The sequence below is a fragment of the Antechinus flavipes genome, chromosome 4 (assembly GCF_016432865.1).
Source record: "Antechinus flavipes isolate AdamAnt ecotype Samford, QLD, Australia chromosome 4, AdamAnt_v2, whole genome shotgun sequence".
Classification (NCBI taxonomy): domain Eukaryota; kingdom Metazoa; phylum Chordata; class Mammalia; order Dasyuromorphia; family Dasyuridae; genus Antechinus; species Antechinus flavipes.
Genome location: NC_067401.1, coordinates 166,580,974 through 166,602,537, shown reverse-complemented (window position 1 = coordinate 166,602,537; position 21,564 = coordinate 166,580,974). Strand labels below are relative to the sequence as shown.

General features: G+C 33.6%; 1 protein-coding gene across 3 annotated transcripts in view; it reads left to right on the top strand.

The window, feature by feature from the left end:
* RPTOR (regulatory associated protein of MTOR complex 1) overlaps positions 1-21,564 on the top strand; it is a 551,396-nt gene that overhangs the window by 370,706 nt on the left and 159,126 nt on the right. For all 3 annotated transcript variants that reach the window (XM_051995401.1, XM_051995400.1, XM_051995399.1), the window contains exons 14-16: positions 2,694-2,768; positions 4,012-4,077; positions 4,774-4,965. In XM_051995401.1, coding sequence (XP_051851361.1) covers positions 2,694-2,768; positions 4,012-4,077; positions 4,774-4,965 — 333 coding nt within the window. The remainder of the gene's footprint in view (positions 1-2,693; positions 2,769-4,011; positions 4,078-4,773; positions 4,966-21,564) is intronic.

Sequence of the window (21,564 nt, the reverse complement as noted above, 5' to 3'; positions counted from 1 at the left end):
ACTCTGAACTTCTTGAGAGTAGATAGACATTGGTTTGTTGTTGTTTTAATGATTTTTTTTTGTATCCTCAATATTTAGCACATTACTTGGCACATAAGCATTTAATAAATAGTTATTTCTAGGATCTTTGATATACAAGTCCAGGTAAAACATTAGAATGTATATATTTGAATCCATGTATATATTGGTACATAGGCATACACATACAATAAATGAATATTTAAATAACCTCACATATTAATAAATGAATGACTTTAAAATCTGTCACCTATTCATCACCTTTCTCCTCCCCTTCCCTCCCCACCCCCCCCTCCCAAAAAAACCGGTCTTAAGGATGAACCACAAGAATAAGTATGTCATACATTGTAAATTTAGGAAAAATGAAATGAATAGACTGCCTTGGATCATAGCTAAACAAAACTTTCCATAATTGAGAACAATTTTTTTGCTATAGTTTTAGAGTTTTGTAGTTTAGAACTAGACTATTTTAATGATATTCATGTGTACTTTAAAGTAGAATATGTAGATAAGTCACTGTTTTGCATCTTCTTAAGATTCAGGAATATACTGCCATAATCTTGTCTAAATCATATCATACATCACTCTCTGCAGGACAGATTTCAGTACAATGTAGACCCAGTTTTCTTTAATACCATAAAATTCATTTGATGGAATAGTCTATGTAATGTAAAACTTTGAAGTAGGAAGACCCAAGTTCAAATGCTTCTGTAGACATTTACTATTTTTATGATCCTGCATAAATAATTCAACTCCTCAGTTTGTTTCCTTATCTCTAACATGGATTAATAATAGCATCTACCTGGTACCTGTCCCAGAAATTCAAACAGTCAAAGGACCTCATAGGTACTACAGAAATATTTATACCAATAGTTATAGCAGGGAAGGTTAAATAGATAATAGGGTGATATAAGAAACAGAAAATATAAATAAAATTCTATTTTTTTTAAAATCCAACTGTGAAAACTAATTTTTAATAAGTACTATCAAGAACAAATGGCAGTTAACCAAAATGGTTTTGTAACTTCTGTGTTCAATTTATTATATATATTTTTAAAATGCTACATTCAGTAAAGATTTACGGTGTCACAATCTCTTTTTCTGTTCTTTATATGTGAAAGTGATTGTATTTATTGACATTTGTATCAAGTTTATAAGAAAAAAATTAAAAACCATCTATCTAATATCTTTATTAGTTTACTGAACTACCATGTAAGCCAACCATGTTTAGCAGAATATAAAACACTGAATATTTTTAGAAAGGGTAGGAACCAAAATTAAGAAGCCTGGGGGTCCTGTGTTCTTAGAAGGTAAAAATTTTGAGAAAAAAAAAATTTTGTTCCATATTGGCCATGTCAAAAAAAATGGGATTCATTTTGCATCTGTAGTTTTATAATTATATAAATATTTATCAAATTGGATTAGTTTGGCCATCTTTCAATTTGGAACTGTGTAGTTTTCTTTATCATCATTCCTCTGGAATCCTATTTGATCATTGCATTGATCAGAGTTTTTAAGCCCTGCAAAGTTGTTGATTTTTAGAATGTTGTTTTTATATTGATTGGTTCTGCTCACTGTACTGTACATCAGTTTATTAGTCTTTCCCTTTCTCCAAAACTGGACCTTTGGGTGTTTCTTACAGCACAATAGTATTCTATTATATTCATGTGCCATTATATTTGTTTAGCCATTCTCCAATTAATTAGTGACAATAAGTTTTTTGGGTTTTTTTTCACATAATACCTTTCCCTTTTTCATTGTTCTTTTTGGGGACTTATTGGCTTATTCTCTCTTTGACTTTTAAAGTCTTTTACAATCTGGCCTTTTCCTAATTTTTCAGTCTTTTTCTCTCTATTCCCTTCCACCTAATTTTGTATCAATTAACATCAGTCTTATTGCTATTTCTTTCATCTCTTAATTCTGTCCTCCCTATCCCTCAAATGCTCTCCTTCCAACCTCTACTACTTAGCTTCTTTGACTTTCTTCAAGACTTAGCTCAGATCTTCTGTCCTGCAAGAGGCCTTTCCAAATCCTTTGTCTCTTCTCCTCTCCCAGTTTCTTTGGGATCACTTCCTAATTATAACTAGATATTTTGTGTGTGCATAGTAATTTACATGTGGGCTCCCTCATTAGAATGTTAGCTCCTTAGGGGCCAGGACAGTCAGTATTTTTGCTTTTCTTTGTATCTTCCAGGTTTAGCCCAATACCTGGTTTTTAGTAAGTTTTTAATAAGTGCTTGTTGATTAATTGATTATATAGGAAGTAAGAATATCTCTAAAGATATTCTTTGCCAATATGCCATCTCTCAAATTGTCCCCCAGTCATTAAGCTGTTCCCAATAATTTCTCATGCCTTTGCCTATTTCCTTTATAAAGATCATGTGTCGTTTTTGTTGTTGTTGTTGTTGTTTTCCAGAGAATATAGCACAGGGCCATTTCAATTCTGAGAACACATAAGATCCTAGTCACTTATCCATAGCCACAGAGAATTTGTCTGCAAGCAACAATTTTCACTATTTTTTCAAATGAAAATTGGACTTGAGGGGAGAAAATGATTAAGCCATAAAATATTCATGGTACATTCATTCGTTCATATATCATGAGAAGCAGAAAGAAATTCCCTTCAGGTAACTGTGCTCACTGTTTTCCCTTCTTTCTTTTTTTTTTTCTCCCTAGTCATGCCAAGCTGATCTCGTGAAGGACAACGGTCACAAATATTTCCTTTCTGTCTTGGCAGACCCTTATATGCCAGTAAGAAACAAATATCATTTTTCTTTCAGATATTCTCAAAAATTAGTGTGTTTTTTCTCTGACTGTATGTTACATAATTGCAATATCTGGTTTTGTAAGGACTACAGACCTCAAATCACTCATTCATCAAAGAAAAAGATCTGGTGGTTTTCATATCTAGCCACAAGAAATCCAAGCTACTATTAACAGCACTCTTTGCTTAATATTATGTTTTGCCAATGACTTTTTCATCTCTGCTTTTAAATGGGACAAATGAGTTTCTTTTAAAAAATCTGTTCTCGTTAACATTTTCATTGCAATGTAGGAAAAGGTAATTCATCTAGAATTTTATCAACAGAACTCTATTAAATAGCAATTGTACATCTACAACAAAATGATATTTACATTTAGAGATATTTTATATCATTAATTATTTCCAGAGTCATCACAAAAGACTGGACTATATTTCTTTGAAAATTGATCATTCAATGTGTTAGACACATGGTAACTATTAACCATGTTTTATAATATTTGCATTTCTCCTGAAACTCCTAATACAATTTTTAGTATATAGTAGATACTTAATCTAATACTTATTAAATTGTATTTAGTTGAACTAAAATATTTGATTAACCAGAACTCTCCATTACTGTAATCATTCCAGAAAATAGAAACCTTATACTGTATGCTTCCTGACAAATGTTTCCAAGGAAAGAAAGAATTATAAATAAGTTTTTTGAGAATAATTACTTGTATTCTTTAATTTCAATTTTTAAATTAAAATATCATTTATAGTTAATTTATAAACAAGATTAGTATATTCTTAATTTATCTTTGTAAATAATCACTATCCTTATATCTCACATATTAGAATTCATTAAAACAAATAGGAAAAATGCTAATTCTGCATTTTAGGAACATTATACCCAAATATGAGAGCATACTGCTATATAATGGGACAGAAAAAAAGACCTACTAAATCTCATACTTAATCAAGATAATTTGTGATATCAACTTCCTTATTCTTCTGTATTATTAGTCTTTCTGGGAGACAGCTTTTCTCCTTTTAGAAATGAAGGTATTCTCATAATGCTGTCATGTTTATTATTTGTTTTATTGTTTAGTTTTTGAATAGATCAAAAACCATAACTGTATCATAAAAGTTTTGACAGGATGGCTTTGGTCAGCTATAGGACTGGAGGAGTTTTACCCCAAAAGGAAACAAATGCATGACTTAAAACGAAATATCTTATATTTCATTCAGGCTGAACATAGGACCATGACAGCTTTTATTCTGGCTGTGATTGTCAACAGCTATAACACAGGACAGGTGAGTATCAACAAGCTTGCTTCTTCTAGCTACCCTACTGGTTTGTCACTTTCAGGTTAAGAATCACAGTTAATAAATTAATTTGCTATATGGTTTGGTTTATTCTGTCAAATGTTTCATGTTCAGGTATCAAGTAAGCACTTAATATGAATTGTGCTAAACATTAGGAGTACAAAGAAGGCAAAAATAGTCTCTGATTTCACAGACTTGTATTCTAACAAGGAAGACAGCATGCAAATAATAATGTACCTACAAGATATGTCTGGTTTAAAGGGCAGGTAATCTCAGAGGGAAGGGACTAGCTGCAGGGGAGACCCGGAATAATTTCAAAATAGTTTTAGGATCAACAAGCAGAAAAAGAGATATAATATTAGCTATCTTGTTTTGTGATTAGGTAAAACTGTTGCTCTGACATTAAATAAAACAGTCACATATCCAAAAGAGTGCTAGTATTATAAAAGAATAATAACTTGACATGGAAAAGAAACTAGAAAATTTTATTAAACTTGCTCCTTTCTCTTTATTTAAAACATGGAGATCACTATTTTGAATGTCACAGTTTAAAGTAAGACATAAGAAACAGACCTTGAAAGCTTTATTAGCCAAAATTTTTAGTATTAGGGAAATAATATATAAAGCCTCTTCACAATTTTTCCTACATAAAAAAGAGAAATCATTATTTTGTCTTTTTTTTAGGAAGCTTGTCTTCAAGGCAACCTGATTGCCATTTGTCTGGAGCAACTGAATGATCCTCACCCTTTGTTGCGTCAATGGGTGGCCATCTGCCTGGGACGAATTTGGCAAAATTTTGATTCAGCAAGATGGTGTGGTGTAAGAGACAGTGCCCATGAGAAACTCTACAGTCTTCTCTCTGATCCCATTCCTGAAGTAAGTTTGTTTATTAGTGAATATGAAAATTCAAGTGTTAAATGATTTGATAGATTCAGCTGTCATTATGAAAAAACATTAAATTCTGTGCTATGATTTTTAGAAAGTGTCATAAAAAGAATTCCCATCATCTTAGGCCTTATAGTTCAATTCAGCATATTTTCATCAAGTGCCTATTCTATATAGGATTGTTGTCTTAGTAATTGGAAAATGTACAAAGTCTTATAGTAATATTAAAGTAATTATATATAAGTTAACTAGTATGGAGATTTTCTCAGTTAAGTTTTCCATTTAACTAAGGATTAAATTATTTATGCAACAAAACTACCTAGAACCAGATGTCTGCCTAAAAAGTAAGGACCTCTCAGGTGTATAGCCTTGAGTTTTACTGATTGATTTCTCAATATGTAATTGTATTCCAATAATCAGAACTAGTAGTAATGTAAGGAAGTGCAGAGAGACAAATTAGGATACAATAAGTCAATAAGCATTTATTTAATGCCTACTATATGTTAGGCATCATACCAATTGCCATGTATATAAATAAGAACGTACAAAATAATACCTACTAACAAGCAGTTTTTATTCCATAAGAGGTTTAACACCTATGGTAGATAAAAGCAAGGTAATTTTGCACAGAAGCTATTAACAGCCAGTGAGGAGGTGTAAGAAGGATCAGAAAAGACTGCTGAGTGTGAGAATAGTGGAAATCTAAAGGCAGCCTTGCAGGTCCAATTTGTAAAAAAGTCATTAAATAAATGCTAAACAAAGGAGTTTATAAACCTTTCAATGTCATGGAATTTATTAAATTATAAATTATAAAATCTATGCTTTTGAAAAATCACTTTAGCAGTTTTTGTAATATAGATTAGAAGAAGCAAGACTGTAGGGAGGCAGAACAATTTAGGAGGCTATTTTGCTAGAGCATTCTGTTAAGAGTTCTCAGCTGCAAACTTATACATTTACCTACTTTTATGCCTTCTTTTGAGATTTATTCATGTGTTCATTTTCTTTACAGATAAATTGTACATCAATCAGAGAACATGAACCAGTTTTATTGTTGAAATGTTATATTTTGATTCTTATTGCCTTTACTTTCAATTGGGTAAATGTTGGGCTTTTTCTTCCTTTTACCTTTTTGTGTCATAAATGTTTTATGTTTAACACTCAAGGATATTATTACTGAATTTGTGTAAATGGGAAGCTCACTAATATAGTAGTATAAGTGTATCCCCTACACCCCAAGCTTCCCCATACTATCCTGATTGACATAATCATGCCAGTGGCCACTTCCTCTCAACCTTAAAAGCCAACCTCTTCCCACCATATCCTCCCAGCTACCTACTAGCCTGAGCACAGGTTGGAATAATGAATCCAAACCAAACAGCAAAAGAAGTTGTATTTGCCATATCAGCATTACAGCTACACTGAATTATAGAGCTCTATCAAGGATTTATTAAAATGCCCTTTGCATTGTCAGGCATCTACTGGAGAGATTATCTCTCCAAGATTTATCTGAAATCCTAATGTCTATCAGGGATCAACTAGTGCAAAAAAAAAAAATTGGCAGTATTTTTAAACAGTTTTCCTTCTTCTTTTTTTTTTTTTTTTTGCAATTTTTTCTACAATATAATTTTGATTATTTTAATATATTAATATCAAATGATTTACTGCTCCTATTATTAAATATACAGGTTAACATGAGTAAAAATGATTACCATGTCTAATGTGTAAATGCTTAACAATGAAGATAAAGCCACACTGAGGACTTATACTCAAGAGAATACCCTATTAAGCAATGAAAATATTGAGGATGCTTTATAAAATTCTCCTGAAAATATAGAAAATGCAGGATATTGAGGATATTTTATAAAACACTCTTGGAAATAGAGGGAATTGGAGAACAAGAGATATAAAGGGGAAAAAATAAAACCATATATGTTTCTCCAAATTACTTAATGTTGTAGATACCTCCAAAATTCCTAGTAGAATAGGACTTTCAAAAAGTAAGTGAACTTTGATAACTTATACCTTTCAGAAAGAATGAAAATATACTTAATAGAGTAAAAATATTGCCATCTCATGCAGATTATTGGTAGATAAATTCTTTAAGTTAACTTTATTTTTTTTGTTAAACTTTTTTTATTAAAGCTTTTTAATTTTCAGAAGATATGCATGGATAATTTTTCAGTATTAACCTTTGCAAAACCTTGTGTTCCAATTTTCCCCTCCTTCCTCTAATTCCCTCCCCTAGATAACAAGTAATCCAATATATGTTAAACATGGCACAAATATATGTTAAATCCAATATATGTATACATATTTATACAATTCTCTTGCTGCACAAGAAAAAATCAAATCAAAAAAGGGGTAAAATGAGAAAGAAAATAAAATGCAAGCAAACAACAACAAAAAGAGTGTTTTCACACTCAGTTCCTACAGTCTTCTCTCTGGATATAAATGGTTCTCTTCATCACAAGATTATTGACATTTTTTTTCATTAATTCCCTTGAAATTCTTGACCTTTAGTTCTTCCTGATGAATTTTGTTGTTATTTGTTTCCAGATCAGTAAAAACTATCCCAAGATAGTTTCTTGGGAGTTTGATTGGCATAAAACTAAATAAATAGATTAGTTTAGGTAGTATTGTCATCTTTATTATATTCGTTCGGCATATCCAAGAGCACTTAATATTTTTCCAGTTGTTTACACCTGACTTTCTTTGTGTGGAAAGTATTTTGTAGTTTTGCTTATAAAGTTCCTGACTTTCCCTTGGTAGATAGATTCCCAAATATTTTATACTATTGGCAGTTATTTTAAATGGAATTTCTCTTTGTATCTCTAATGTTGGATTTTTTTAGTGATGTATAAGAATGCTGATGATTTATGTGGGTTTATTTTGTATCCTGCAACTTTGCTAAATGTGTGGATTATTTCTAATAGCTTTTTAGTAGAATCTCTGGGGTTCTCTAAGTATATCATCATATCATCTGCAGAGTGATAATTTGGTTTCCTTATTACCTACTCTAATTCCTTTAACCTCTTTCTCAACTCTAATTGCCAAAGCTAGCATTTCTAATACAATATTGAATAGTAATGGTGATAGTGGGCAAACTTGTTTCACTCCTGATCTTATTGGGAATAGTTCCAGTTTATCCCCATTACATATGATGCTTAATATTTTAAATAGATGTTACTATTTTAAGGAAAAGCTCATTGATTCCTATTCTCTCAAGTATTTTTAATAGGAATGGATTTGGATTTTATCAAATACTTTTTCTGCATCTATTGAGATGATCATATGGTTTTTGTTAATTTGTTTACTCTGGTTTTTTCATTAGGAATAAATGGAATACACCTGTTTCATTGAATGTCTATCTTCTTCCCTGGAAGAAAATGCTCAGCTTAGCTGGGTAGTTTATTTTTGGCTGCATTCCATGTTCTTTTGCCTTCCGGAATATCATATTTCAGTGATCCTTATTGTGTCTCCTTGGTTTTTTAATTATTTTTCTGGCTGCTTGTAATATTTTTCTTTGGTATGATAGTTCTGAAATTTAGCCACAATATTCCTTGGAGTTTTTATTTTGGGGTTTCTTTCAGAAGGTATTTGATGAATTCTTTCAATGACTATTTTACCTTCTAATTCTATATATCTGGATAGCTCTCTCTGACGATTTCCTGTAAAATAGTGTCTAGGCTTTTTTTTTTCATCATAATTTTCAGGAAGTCCAATAATCCTCAGATCATCTCTCCTAGATCTATTTTCCAGGTCTGTTATTTTTCCAAGAAGATTTAACATTTTTTCCTATTTTTTTCATTTTTTTGGTTTTACTTGACTGATTCTTGATATTTCAACTAATCGTTCATTTCTATTTGTTCATTTCTGATTTTTAATGAGTTATTTTCTTCATTAACTTTTTTTTTACTTCTTTTTGTATATGTCCAATTGAGTTTTTTAATGAGTTGTTTTGCTCTATGGAATTTTTTTCCATTTCACTAATTTTTTTTTTAATGAGTTATTTTCCCTTTCCATTCACAAATTTTGTTTCCCTGGAAGTTCTTTACTTTTTCCATTTCATATTTCAGGGAGTTGCTTTCTTTTTCAAATCTTTCTTTTAATGAATTATATATATGCCTTTTCCATAATCTCTTGCAAAGCTTCTCTTTTCTTTCCCAATTTTTCTTCTAGCTCTCTTTTAAGATCTTTTCTAATTTCTTCTAGGATAGCCTTGTGGGATGGGGATCAGGTTATACCCCCCTTTGGGGTTTTGTCTGGAGATTGTCTGCTATTAGTCTCCTCAGGGTTGGAAATCTGCTCTCTTTCTGTATAGAAGCTATAGTTAGAGCTGGCTTGGCTTTTTTACTCATTTTTTTTAAAAGCCCTTAGGGTCTGCCTTCAGGGCAAGAAGATTTTCAGTTTCCTCTACAGAACAGGGACAGACAGTAGCTGTCCTGGGAAGGCTGTGAAAAGTGGCCACATTGCTGCGGAAGTGTCACTGCCCTGGGCAGAGCCCTGAGCTTGGAATGCCGCTGTGGTCTGTGCTGAGTCACTCCCAGTGCTGGGTGGGGGTGGCCAGGTCCTGTTAAACACTGGCATTTTGGGGTACACCCTACCTTTGGCATTTGTGTAACTTCTCTGCTGATTTACTGCTTTGCAATCAAAGCAGAGCAGACAACCTGTGGGAGAATCCTCCCTGAAAATTCTCCCACTGTGGAGACCACACCTTGCCCGAGGTCCACTCAGTGTGGGCTAGCCTCTGTGTTCTGCCTCCCTGCCTGTACCAGTCTCCTCCTCCCCCTCATCAAGACAGACCTTTTCTGGCAATCTTCCAATTTATCTTCAGCTGGCAGTTTTTTGTCCCAATATTCATGCATTCTACCAGTCAAGCACTATTTTTGAGGCTGAATGGGGTAATTAGTAAGTGAGCATAGAAGGGAGCTAAAAATGAAGCATGTGTCCTCTCCACCATCTTGGCTCTGCCCCCCCTTAACTTGCCTTTTAAAGCCTTTCATAGACATTGCCAAGAAGCTTCTCTAGGTCAGAGAACAATTCATATCACTATTTGAGATTTCCTTTGCAGACATTTTCTCCTCCTCTAAGTTGGTGTTTTGGTCTGCCCAATCACCCTACTAGCTTTCCATGGTCTGTTCTGTTCCTTGCTCATTTTCTTTCTTTTTCTTTTTAGCATTTCCTTTTTTTTTTTTTTTTTAACTTTGGTGGTTGAGTCTGCTCCTGGGTTTCAGGGGGTACTGTCAAGCTTCCTGTGTAACTCTGAGCCTTGGCTTTGAACACAGCACCCCCTTGTGTTTGCAGAGTTTGCCTTCTGAGCCAGGACTGGAAGCTGCCCCTTTGCTGTGCTCCTTTACTGAGCCAGGACTGAGGATCTTAGTTGCTGATGTTCTGTGATAAAGACCCTCTCACTGGCTTTCCCAGAGTCTGTCTGATCTGGGCTAATCACCTTTTTCACCTCAGTGAGACTGAGCTTTCTTTTTTTTTTTTTTTTTAATAGCTTTTTATTGATAAAACATATGCATGGGTAATTTTTCAACATTGACCCTTGCAAAAACTTCTGTTTCAATTTTTCCCCTCCTACCCTCCATCCCCTCTCCTAGATGGCAGGCAGTCCCATACATATTAAATATGTTAAAGTATATTTTAAATACAATATATGTATACATATTTATACAATTGTCTTGCTATACAAGAAAAATCGCATTTAGAAAGAAGGTAAAAATAACCTGAGAAGAAAAACAAAAAGCAAGCAAATAATAACAGAAAGAGTATAAATGCTATGTGTGGCCCACACTCATTTCCCAGTGTTCTTTCACTGGATATAGCTGGTTCTGTTCATTATTGATCAATTGGAACTGATTTGGATCCTCACATTGTTGAAGAGAGCCATGTCCATCAGAATTGATCATCATATAGTATTGTTGTTGAAGTGTATAATGATCTTCTGGTTCTCCTCATTTCACTCAGCATCAGTTCATGTAAGTCTCTCCAAACCTCTCTGTATTCATCCTTCTGGTCGTTTCTTACAGAACAATAATATTCCATAACATTCATATAACATAATTTATTCAGCCATTCTCCAACTGATGAGCATCCACTCAGTTTCCAGTTTCTGGCCACTACAAAGAGGGCTGCCACAAACATTTTTGTACATATAGGTCCCTTTTCCTTCTTTAATATCTCTTTGAGATATAAGCCCAAGACTGAGTTTTCTTGAAGTTTTTCTAACCTATCTTGAGTTGGAGAGAGGTTTCACTTTGTCAGTCTCTGTTCCAAGGCTCAGTTTCAAGGGAACCTGGGAGAAGTCAAGCAGCTTCCTGGCTTTACTTACCATCTTGGCTCCACCCTCCCTATTGTCTTATCCCTTTCCCCTCGAGTTAACTTTCTTTTTTTTTTTTTTTTTAAATTTTTTTTTTGTTATAGCTTTTTATTTACAAGATATATCCATGGGTATTTTTTCAGCATTGACCCTTGCAAAACCTTCTGTTCCAACTTTTCCCCTCCTTCCCCCCACCTCCTCCCCTAGATGGCAGGTAGACCAATACATGTCAAATATGTTAAAGTATATGTTAAATACAATATATGTATACATATCCATACAGTTATTTTGCTGCAGAAGAAAAATCAGACTTAGAAATAAGGTAAAAATAACCTGAGAAGGAAATCAAAAATGCAAGCAGACAAAAATAGAAGGAGTAGAAATGCTATGTTGTGGTTCACACCCCTTGAGTTAACTTTAAAGGAAAATCTCTTTGAAATAGCACAAAAAATTATAAGCACATTTGATTTTCCCAATACCATACAATAATACATTGCTGTGGGATCACAGATTTAGATTCTGATTTTTCTATGGGAAGGATCCTTGACCCTTCCAGGAGGAGAAACAAGATATTTGGGCTAGAAATGTAACTCAAGCTATACAATATTGGCAGATATATAAAGTAGAAAAAAACTAAGTTAATCATTAGAATATCTTAAAAACTTAGTTTTTAGAATTGTGTTCAGGATAAAAACCACATACCTCATAGCCTCCTGATCAGAAAACTTACAAAAGGCAATTTGGTGTGAATGGAACAACTTAACAAGCATAACCAAATTTCTTTCACTGTGATATGCCCAAAGAGATAAAGCCACAAAGACTGATATCTAGAGGAGCAATAAAACATGAGGAAGCATTTACATTTAGGCTAAAGATGGTGTACCCAAGTGTAATACATTTCTAAGGTCTGAAAGTATACTTTATTGGTCTCAGAGCATTTTCTGAAAAATTGAATTACAAAGTGTTGATTTCAGGAAATAAAAATGTAGTTCAGGAGAAAGATTGTCATGACCCAAAGACATTAAAAATTACCTTATCCTCGATTAAGCTACTATGATTTGAGGCAAGACAAAATACCATAAGAAGTAGAACTATCTTATGTTATAACTGTTTGTCAGCTGTTCATAAACTTTTTAAGTGCACTTCTATCTAAATATGCCCTTTGAACCTGTATCAAGTAATGGGTTTCTATATATGGTCCAAGTTCTCATGGTGACAGATTGAGTTGTTGTTCAGAAAATATTAGATTAAACAATAAATAAGCAGAAATGCTCAAATGAGATCACAGTTAAAGAGTAGATTACAAAATGATGGGTTTAAAAGGCTAAAATTTCTTTAGCTACAACATAGGGAATTGATATATTGAAGTAATATCCCAAGACTATAGATACTCAGCTTGTTCTAAAAGTCAACATATAGAACTAATGAAAATGTAGTTTTCAAAAAACCCCCAAATATTCCTTGAAGTGAAGAGTATTCAAATTTAGATGACAATAAGAGTGGCATATTAGTCCCCATCTCTTTTGCTCCTTTCCCTTGACATCATGCTGTACATATGATAGTTGCATCACATTTGTCATTTTCACAGGGGAATGCCAATTCAAATGATGAGAGAATTAAATCTATTTCACATTTTTCCCTGTGCTAAAGCTTAAGGCAGGGAACATAGTACACCTTCTAAAGATTATAATAATCAGGTGAGCTATTTAAAAACACATTTTTAAACAATAATTAATAATCAGTGATCTAGAATTTAGAAATATAGGTTTCGAATGTTAAAAGCATTAAATTAATGAATAGTCATTAGGCTTGCATTAGGTAAAGCAGGAGATATGATTATTCATAGAATAAGATAGATTATGTAATGGTATGTATATAATATAAACAATTACATTTCAATTTTTAATAGAACTTGTTATAAAAATTGGGTTTTTTTAACTGTTTATAAAATGCTTATGTGTGTGTTTTTTGTAATCCTCTTCATATCTATAGTATATGTTTAGATAACTACAGTTGAGTTCTACATTTTATTCTTTATGTGCCATATATTTTGATGTTCATGAATAAAATTGTTTATTTCTTCTTATATATTTCATCAATAAGAATAATTTCTGTGGCTTATGTGAAATGTTTTTATGTATCTTTATATATTCAGTATCCTGAATGAGAAATTTTTATCTTGTCTTGATTCAATGTAAAAATGTCTTGATTGTGATTTTTAATTGTTTTTTTTTTTAATTTTCTCAGTAGTATTTTGTTTTTCCAATTAAATATAAAAAGTTTTTGATATTTTTTTTAAAGATTTTTGAGTTCCAATTTTTTTTTCCTCCCTTTCTCCTCTATCTAACTCCTTCCTCCCCAAGACAGCAAGGAATCTGATTTATATTATAGATGTACAGTCATTTTAAATATATTTCCATATTAGTCATTTTATGAAAAGAAAAAACATAAGAAAAAATCAGATTTTTAAAAAATGGTAAAAATAGTATCTTTCATTCTACATTCAGTCTTCAGAGTTCTCTGTCTGAATGCAAATGGCATTTTCCATCCCAAGTCAATTGGAATTGTCTTGGATTACTGTATTGTTGAGAAGAGCTAAGTCTATCATAGTTGATCATCAGATAGTCTTACTGTATACGGTGTTCTCTTAGTTATAAGCTCACTTCATTCAACATCATTTTATGTAAGTCTTTCCAGGCTTTTCTGAAATCAGACTGTTCATCATTTCTTATGGAATAATAATATTCCATTACATTTATAAAACATAACTTATTCAATCATTCCCCACTTGATCGGAATGCCCTCAATTTCCAGTTCCTTGCTACCACAAAAAAAGAACTGCTACAAACATTTTTGCACTTGTGTTTCTTTTTCCCCTCTTTTATGATCTCTTTGGGATATAGACCCAGTAGTCACATTGCTGGATCTGGTTATATTTTGACTTTCTGTGTATTTGGGTTTTGTTTATATATTTCCTATATTGAATTTTAAATTTGCAATTGTATGCAAATGTTTACTTGTGGGTAGAACATTGGGTATTTTCCCTTTTTATATGAATATTTTAAATTTTGAAAGAGAATGAAAAAAAGCATATTTGCATAAAGGATTCTAGGAAAATCAACTGAGAAAAAACTCAGCCCCTTATATTAAAATATTATATAAAGATACAAACTGAGGAACTGAGAGAAAATTATCCTTTACTCTCAGCTAAATATAATGGAGAGACCTATTTCAGGCCAGAACACTGACTACATAAATAATAGGTACAATATATTGTGGCCTATTGGTTTATTTATATATAACTTTTCAGAGTTTTGGAGAATGTACTTGATAAACTACAAATCAACTAACTCTTTGGATCAGCCAGTGATTATTTAAGTGCCTACTATGCACAGAGTACTGTGCATTAGGTATATAAAAGAGGCAGAAAGACAGTCACTATCCTTAAGGAGTTCATTCTAAATAAGGAGACAAGAGTCATGCAAATATTTTCTTTTCTAAATAGTATTTTATTTTTCCAAATACATATATAGATAGTTTTCAATTTTTCCAAATTTTTCTCCCTCTTTTCCTTACCTTCCCTCTTCCCAAACATAAGGTAATCTGATGTAGTCATACAAATATTTATAAACAAATTATATACATACATAATATATTATATAAAATAAATGTATATAATCAAACTATACATATATATCATGTGATAAATATGAAATAACTAGAAAAAGGACAGTAGAAATCAGAGGCTTTCTGTAGAAAAATTAATTTTAATTGGGATTTGTAAGAAGTCAGCAGATAAAGATTGTGATGACCGCGTATTTAAATCAGCCAGAGTCAGGAATTTAGGTTAAGGGAAAAATCTTCAATCTTTATTCTTTTTGAGGTGAAGGGGGATTGCGATAGCAATATGGACAGCTGCAACAGGAAGTCAGCCAGCAGAGGTGAAAGGGGGATTGGAGGTGAAGGAGGGTCACGATAGCACTGTGAGCAATTGTGTCAAGACGCCAGCCAGCAGTCTCTCTTCTGCTTCCCTTTCCACTCCCCTGCCTCCACCCACCAAAAACGTCATTTCCTATACAACACATCAGGACTTGCACAAAGAGTGGGCAGGGGCCATTCTTTCTCCAAGCATATATATTAATAGAGTATAGTCCAATTACTATTTAGCCTCACATGCTTGGGACCTCAGTACATCAACTCGAGCCTCAGCGCATTACAAACGATGATAAGGGAAAAAGCATTTTAGGCTTGAAGGACAGCCTGAGAAAATGTCCAGAGCCAAAAAATATCTTGTTCATGGAACAACCAGGAGACCAGTATCACTTGCTCAAAGACTACATGGGGGAAAGAAAGGTATAAGAAGCCTGGAAAACTAGGAGTCGAGGAGAATGATAAGTTATAAAGAACTTAGAATGCTAAACTGAACATTTTGGTTTTGATGCTCAAAGCACTAAGTAGCTATTGGAATTTATTGAGTAGAGGAGGTGACATAGTTGGACCTGTATTTTAGGAAAATCACTTCAGTAGCTAAATAATCAGAGAGACCCATCAGCAGACTATCCCAGTTGTCTAGACATGAGGTTATAAAGGACTGTATTAGAATGTTGGCAGAGTCAGGAGAGAAAGGTAGTGTTTTGGAGAGATATTGCAAGGATGATACTGATAGGCCTTGGCACCAGGTAGAATTTGGGGAGTGGGGGAATGAGAGCTAATGAGGCCTTAAGGATGATTTCTAGGTTGAGAGCCTAAAGAACTGGGAGAATGTATTAGGTAGGAAGGAGAAGGGGGATCCAGGAGGAAAAGTAATGAGTTCAGTTTGGAATGTATTTAATTTAAATGTCTGCCAGACATTCAATTTGAAGTGTCTAAAAGATGGTAATTAAATCCATGGGAACAGCTCAAATCACCCAAGTATATAGAAGTAAAAAGAGGCTCAGGACAGATCCCTAAAGAATTTCTATGGTTAGAGGACCCAGCAAAGAAGGCTGAAAAGGAGTGCTCAGAGAAGTAGAATGAGAATCTGGAGAGAATTTTGTTTTGAATGCCTGGAAAGCAGAGTGTGTCAAGGAGGATAGTGTGATCAACTATGTCAAAGGCTCCAGAGAGGTCAAGAAGAATGAGGAGGGAGAACAAGCCATAGTATTTGGCAATTAGGAGGTTATGGGTAATATGGAAATATGTTTAGAAGAATTGCATATGTTTCATCTATATCATATTGCTTCCTGTCTAAAGGAAGGGAGGGAGAAGAATGTGGAATACAAGGTTTTGCAAAAGTGAATGTTGATAACTATCTTTGCATATATTTAGAAAAATAGAAAGCTATTTTAAAAAGGGGTAATTGGTAACACTGGAGAGAGTGGTGTTGGTAAAATTATGTGGAAAACTGGATTGCAAGGCATATTAAGAAGTGAGAGCAGAGAACATGGAAGGATCTCTTGTAGATCGTTTTTTTGAAAGACTTTGTCCACAAAGGGCAGAAGAGCTATGGGATAATGATTGGCAGGGATGGAAAAATCAAGTGAGGATCTTTTGAGGATGGGGAAGAAATAGACATGTTTCTAGGGGGTAGGGAAGGAGCCAGTAAACAGAGAATTGACAATAATTTAATAGTTAAACTGACAGAGGGGCAGTCTGCTGGAGAATATGGAATGGAATGGTGTTGTTATTCATTGTGCAGGTGGAGGCTTGGGCCTTAGTAAGGAGTAAAGCCGGCTCTTCATCTGAGACAAAATTCAAGGAAAAAAACAGTGGCAGAAAGCATCCCTTGGGAGATGAGGAAGAGGAGAAAAGAGGGAGTTCACAGCAAACAGCTTCCGTTTTTCCTGTAAAATAAGAGGAAAGTTCTCTGCTGTGAGAGTGAGGGAGGGAGAGCCCTGGGAGGTTTGAAAAGGACTGAAAAGGTTTGGAAGAACCACTTTGAGAGTGAGATAGTGATTTGATAAAGGAGAAGTAGATAGACTGCCTTGAGACAAAGTTGTGGTTGTATATCATATATTTGTAGTAGAGCCAGTCAGAATAGTTGCAGGATTTTCTCCACCTAAATTCAACCATTGAGTAGAAGACAGCTTTCATCTACACAGATGAGGCTGGAGATCAATCAGGAGAAAAGCTCAGCACAAGATGGAAGGTATAGTCCGATGATCAGATAAGAGGCCCAGTTTTGTTACTACTCTTTCCTCAGAAACTTCAAAAGTAGTCAGGAGACTGCAGCATTGTGGAAGGCCCAAAGTCAAAAGGGAGATTACTTCTCTCAACAAAGGAGTCTTCCACATCACAGGCAGGAGATTTGGCAGCAAGAAGTGAAAGACTCTTAAAGGGATTGAGTTGTTGGAAGTCAGGAAGTCAGCCTGGTCCTTGACTAGTTTCCCTTGGAGAAGAACATGAGGAGCTTGAAAAGACTGACTTCTTTTTTAATCTGAGGCTAAAGATCAAGTGGACACAGCAAGAAGTAGAAATCTTGAATACAAGGAGAGTCATTGTGGGGCAGATGGAAGTTATCTGTACTTTCCTTTCCTCAGAAGACAGAGACTTATGATCAGGGGAAGGTTGAGGAATGTTAGAGAATCTAGGATGGTTATAGAAGGCCAATTGATAATCACATGTGAAAGAAAATAGTCTTTTGGAGTTTACCATGTTAGAAATGAGTTACTATTTATAAGTGAAGAAACCTTGACATGAGCTACTACAATTGATACTGCAAGGATTCCTTTTTTTTCTTTTTTTAAAATTTGTATATCTTATATTTATATGTAATATAAATTATTTCCATATTTTATTTTATGCTTTTAAAATCATTATTTTGAGAAAGGTTTTGTAGTTTCTAGTGAAACTAGACATTGCCAAAAAGATTAGACACAGTCAAAAGAAAAAGTAAGCTAAGAACCCCTGCTGTTGAGGAATGTAGTAGTCAGTTATATAAAAGAAGATAGAGTTGGGAATAGAAGACACAGAAGATAAAGGGAGAATTTGTTTAAAAAACAAAATATAGCTATAGGAGTTGAGCTGACAGGCAAATTAAGCATCTATTTTGCCGGGAGCCATGGAAGGGAGACATTGCTTTGCTGAGATCTTATTGGCTAGAAAAAGGCTGAGTTGGCTGAGAGAGTTGAGTGAAGCCAGATTGGTTCTGCAGCTGCTGGGATCCGATTTGAGGAAATCAGCATCACCTGCTTCCAAGATCCATCTTGGCTTTCTGTCTTCTGTTGTCATCTGCAGCCTGAGAAGGAAACTTTATAATTGGTGACTGTTTTGTACTGTATTATTCTCTGTAGCTTAAGAAATGGGGAAGGAGAAAGCGAAACACATGCTTTGAAACTGTTTTGTACATAGGTGATATATTTTTCTTTAAAAAGCCTTACGTTTTCTCAGCATCTTGCCAAGGGTTGTTGTATATTAAAAGAAACTGACACTAGTTCAGTGATTCAGTTGTTTTACTGCTACGGCGCCCTGGGGCCGCAAGGGAAGCCAAACAATAGAGAAGTGGTTTTCCTCATGGTTTCCATGAGGGTCATAATATCACTGTCTCTAAAAAGGCCCAGGATGTTACAACCTGCCAGATAAAGTCATGAGTTGCTCCAGACAAATAGGTTTCTTTTTTCTTTTCCTTTTTCCCTCCTTCCCTCCTTCCCTCCTTGATGAGGAGTAGAGGAAGAGAGAATGGAGTATGATGTGAAGGGGTTATGGCATGTAGAGAAAGGGCAAAGAGGGAATTCCTAGCAAAACACTTGTACTTTCTCAGTAATGTATGAAGTGAAGTCCTAAGTGGAGTAGGTTATAGAAAGAGATTTGCTTTGTGTTAGTGAGGGCCCATTGAGATTACATAGAAAATTTCTGGGAAATATGTTCAGCTTGTTTGGGTGACTTCTGCTAGCTTATTTCTGTACATGAGCAGACGGTTGATAATATAAGCACAAGTTTATAAACAATTAGTGCTAAAGGGGAAAAATCTCCATTTAGATGTAATAGATCTTCCTCACAGTACAGGTCTTCAAGCAAAGGATGGTTGACTATTAGAGATGTTGCATGTGGGATTCCCACCTTGTAAACTATTATATTTTTAAACGACAATATTTTGTTTTACTCTTCATGAGCCAGATCATTTTAGATTCTGCATCATGTGCTTTATGTTCCTTAATAATAGCCATAAGCATTTATTTCTTAGTGATACATAGCTCTCTTTTTTCTATTTATTTTCACCTTCTTGAATTCTAACATCTAAATTCATCTTGCTGTTCTTCATATAAGACAGTCCATCTTATCATTGGACCTTAGCATGGGCTGCTCTCTTTGCCTGTGATATTTTCCAACATTATATGCAAGCAAACCAACACAGGCAAGGGGTACCTGTTTTTCTGGGATGGTATAGAATGTTTGGACTGCATTTCAAGAACAAACATTAGGGAGTAAAAACACATATGGTTGGGTTCTAGGTTGAGACTTTATTAAGTCTTAATAATGTCAAGACAAAGAGTATTACCTTTATCCTATAGAAAATAGAAACCTTGGGATTTCTGAGCAGTGGATATAAAATGATAATATCTGCTTTAATTTTAAGAAGATTTATCTGGAAGTAATGAGTAGTAAAGCTTTTAACCTGTGAATTTTTTTAATTAAAATTTTTTTCTAATTTGATAGTTATTTTTATATAACTCCTTTCACTTGTATCCTATGTTATCCTATGAGTCCATGTATTTTTATTTTTTTCCTGAAATGAGTTCCATAGTTTTCACCACATTAATATTGAAGTTCAGGACAACAGCAACTAAAAGTTGGGACGTTCTTATGTGGAGTCATTTGGGAAGAGAAGAAAATAGAAGCAGGGAGATTTATAAAATTAGATCTAGAGAAAAGATTCAGAATTCTAGTGACTACAGAAAAGATATCATAAATAGAAGATTAAGAAATAGTTGAAGAAGTTAAGGAGAGAGAGGTTTAGTTCAATTTTATACAAAAAGTCATAGATCAATAGTGATATTTAGGAATTACAAGGCTAATTTAGCATGTTTGAGATAGCAAACAACTTCTCATAATAAAAATTTCAGGTCACATAGCTTTCTCCTCAATTCTTGTGATTTCTTGAGCATACTCCAGAAATTTTTTACTCATTTGGGTACTGGTAACATAATGTTATAACTGTGATTTAGATTTTACCCCAAGCACTCAATGTTCTTTTAAAAACATCTAATTTATGTTTCTTGAAGGGAGGAAGAAGAATTATCTCCATTGTACATATGAAAAAACTGAGCTAACATACTGAAGGTCACATAATTACTTTTCCTCTAGAAAGGAAATGAATAAGAATGGTCTCCATTCTTACTTATCTTTACAAATATAACATAAAATGTTTCATCCAGTTTACTAAGAGCCAGTATTACCAATTCAACTTTCCAGATCGCTCTCTAATATTAAAAAAAAAAAAAAAAAAGTTACAAGTATTTTTCTTGGTTACATTTGGAATTATAGAGCTATCTGGATTTTCAGTTAAGGGAAAAAATAAAAATCAGTCCTTTCTAGATAAGATTACTGTTTAAGCTTTTATAGTTTTGACTTAACATTTCTGGTTGTTTAGACATATCCCATTTATATTACAATAGAACAAAATTGACTTAAGCCCTTGAAAATGTTGTGTCTGTTCATCAGGATTTACCAAATGTTTCAGTAAAAATTCTTCAGTGTCATTTGTCTAAATCAGCAAACTTGACATGACCTTGGAGAAATCCAAATGAAGCCATATTTTATTTCCCTGACAGATCAGCCCCCCAAATGAATGTTTCTTGTAAAGATAACTAAAACATTCAGTGATAGCAACTCAAGAACAATCAATATATCTAGAAAGAGAAAACTTAAAGATGATAGGAAATCTTGACTAAAAAAAAGATTGGTGTGTGTCCATACTTAATAAAAAGTTATTATTTTTACACTTACAAAGAAAGGTACAATGTCTGATCCTGTTTCTCTACTAGAACTTGAGTAACAGGACATACTCTCTCACAGTCTTTTATGTCTATAGATGCCATCTTTATCACCCTTTTCTAGCTTTGTTATACTCCAAACTTCTCACTCATTTACCACCCATATTTTTACTATTTTTACTAAGCTGTTTCAGAAAAAGTATCCAAAATTTTTTTTATCAGAAATATCATATACTATTTGGAACTATACCCAAAGGGCTATAAAACCACCCATACTTTTTGACCCAGTAATACTACTATTAGATCTGTATCCCAAAAAGATCAAAGAAAGGGGAAAGGGGCCAATTTGTACAAAAA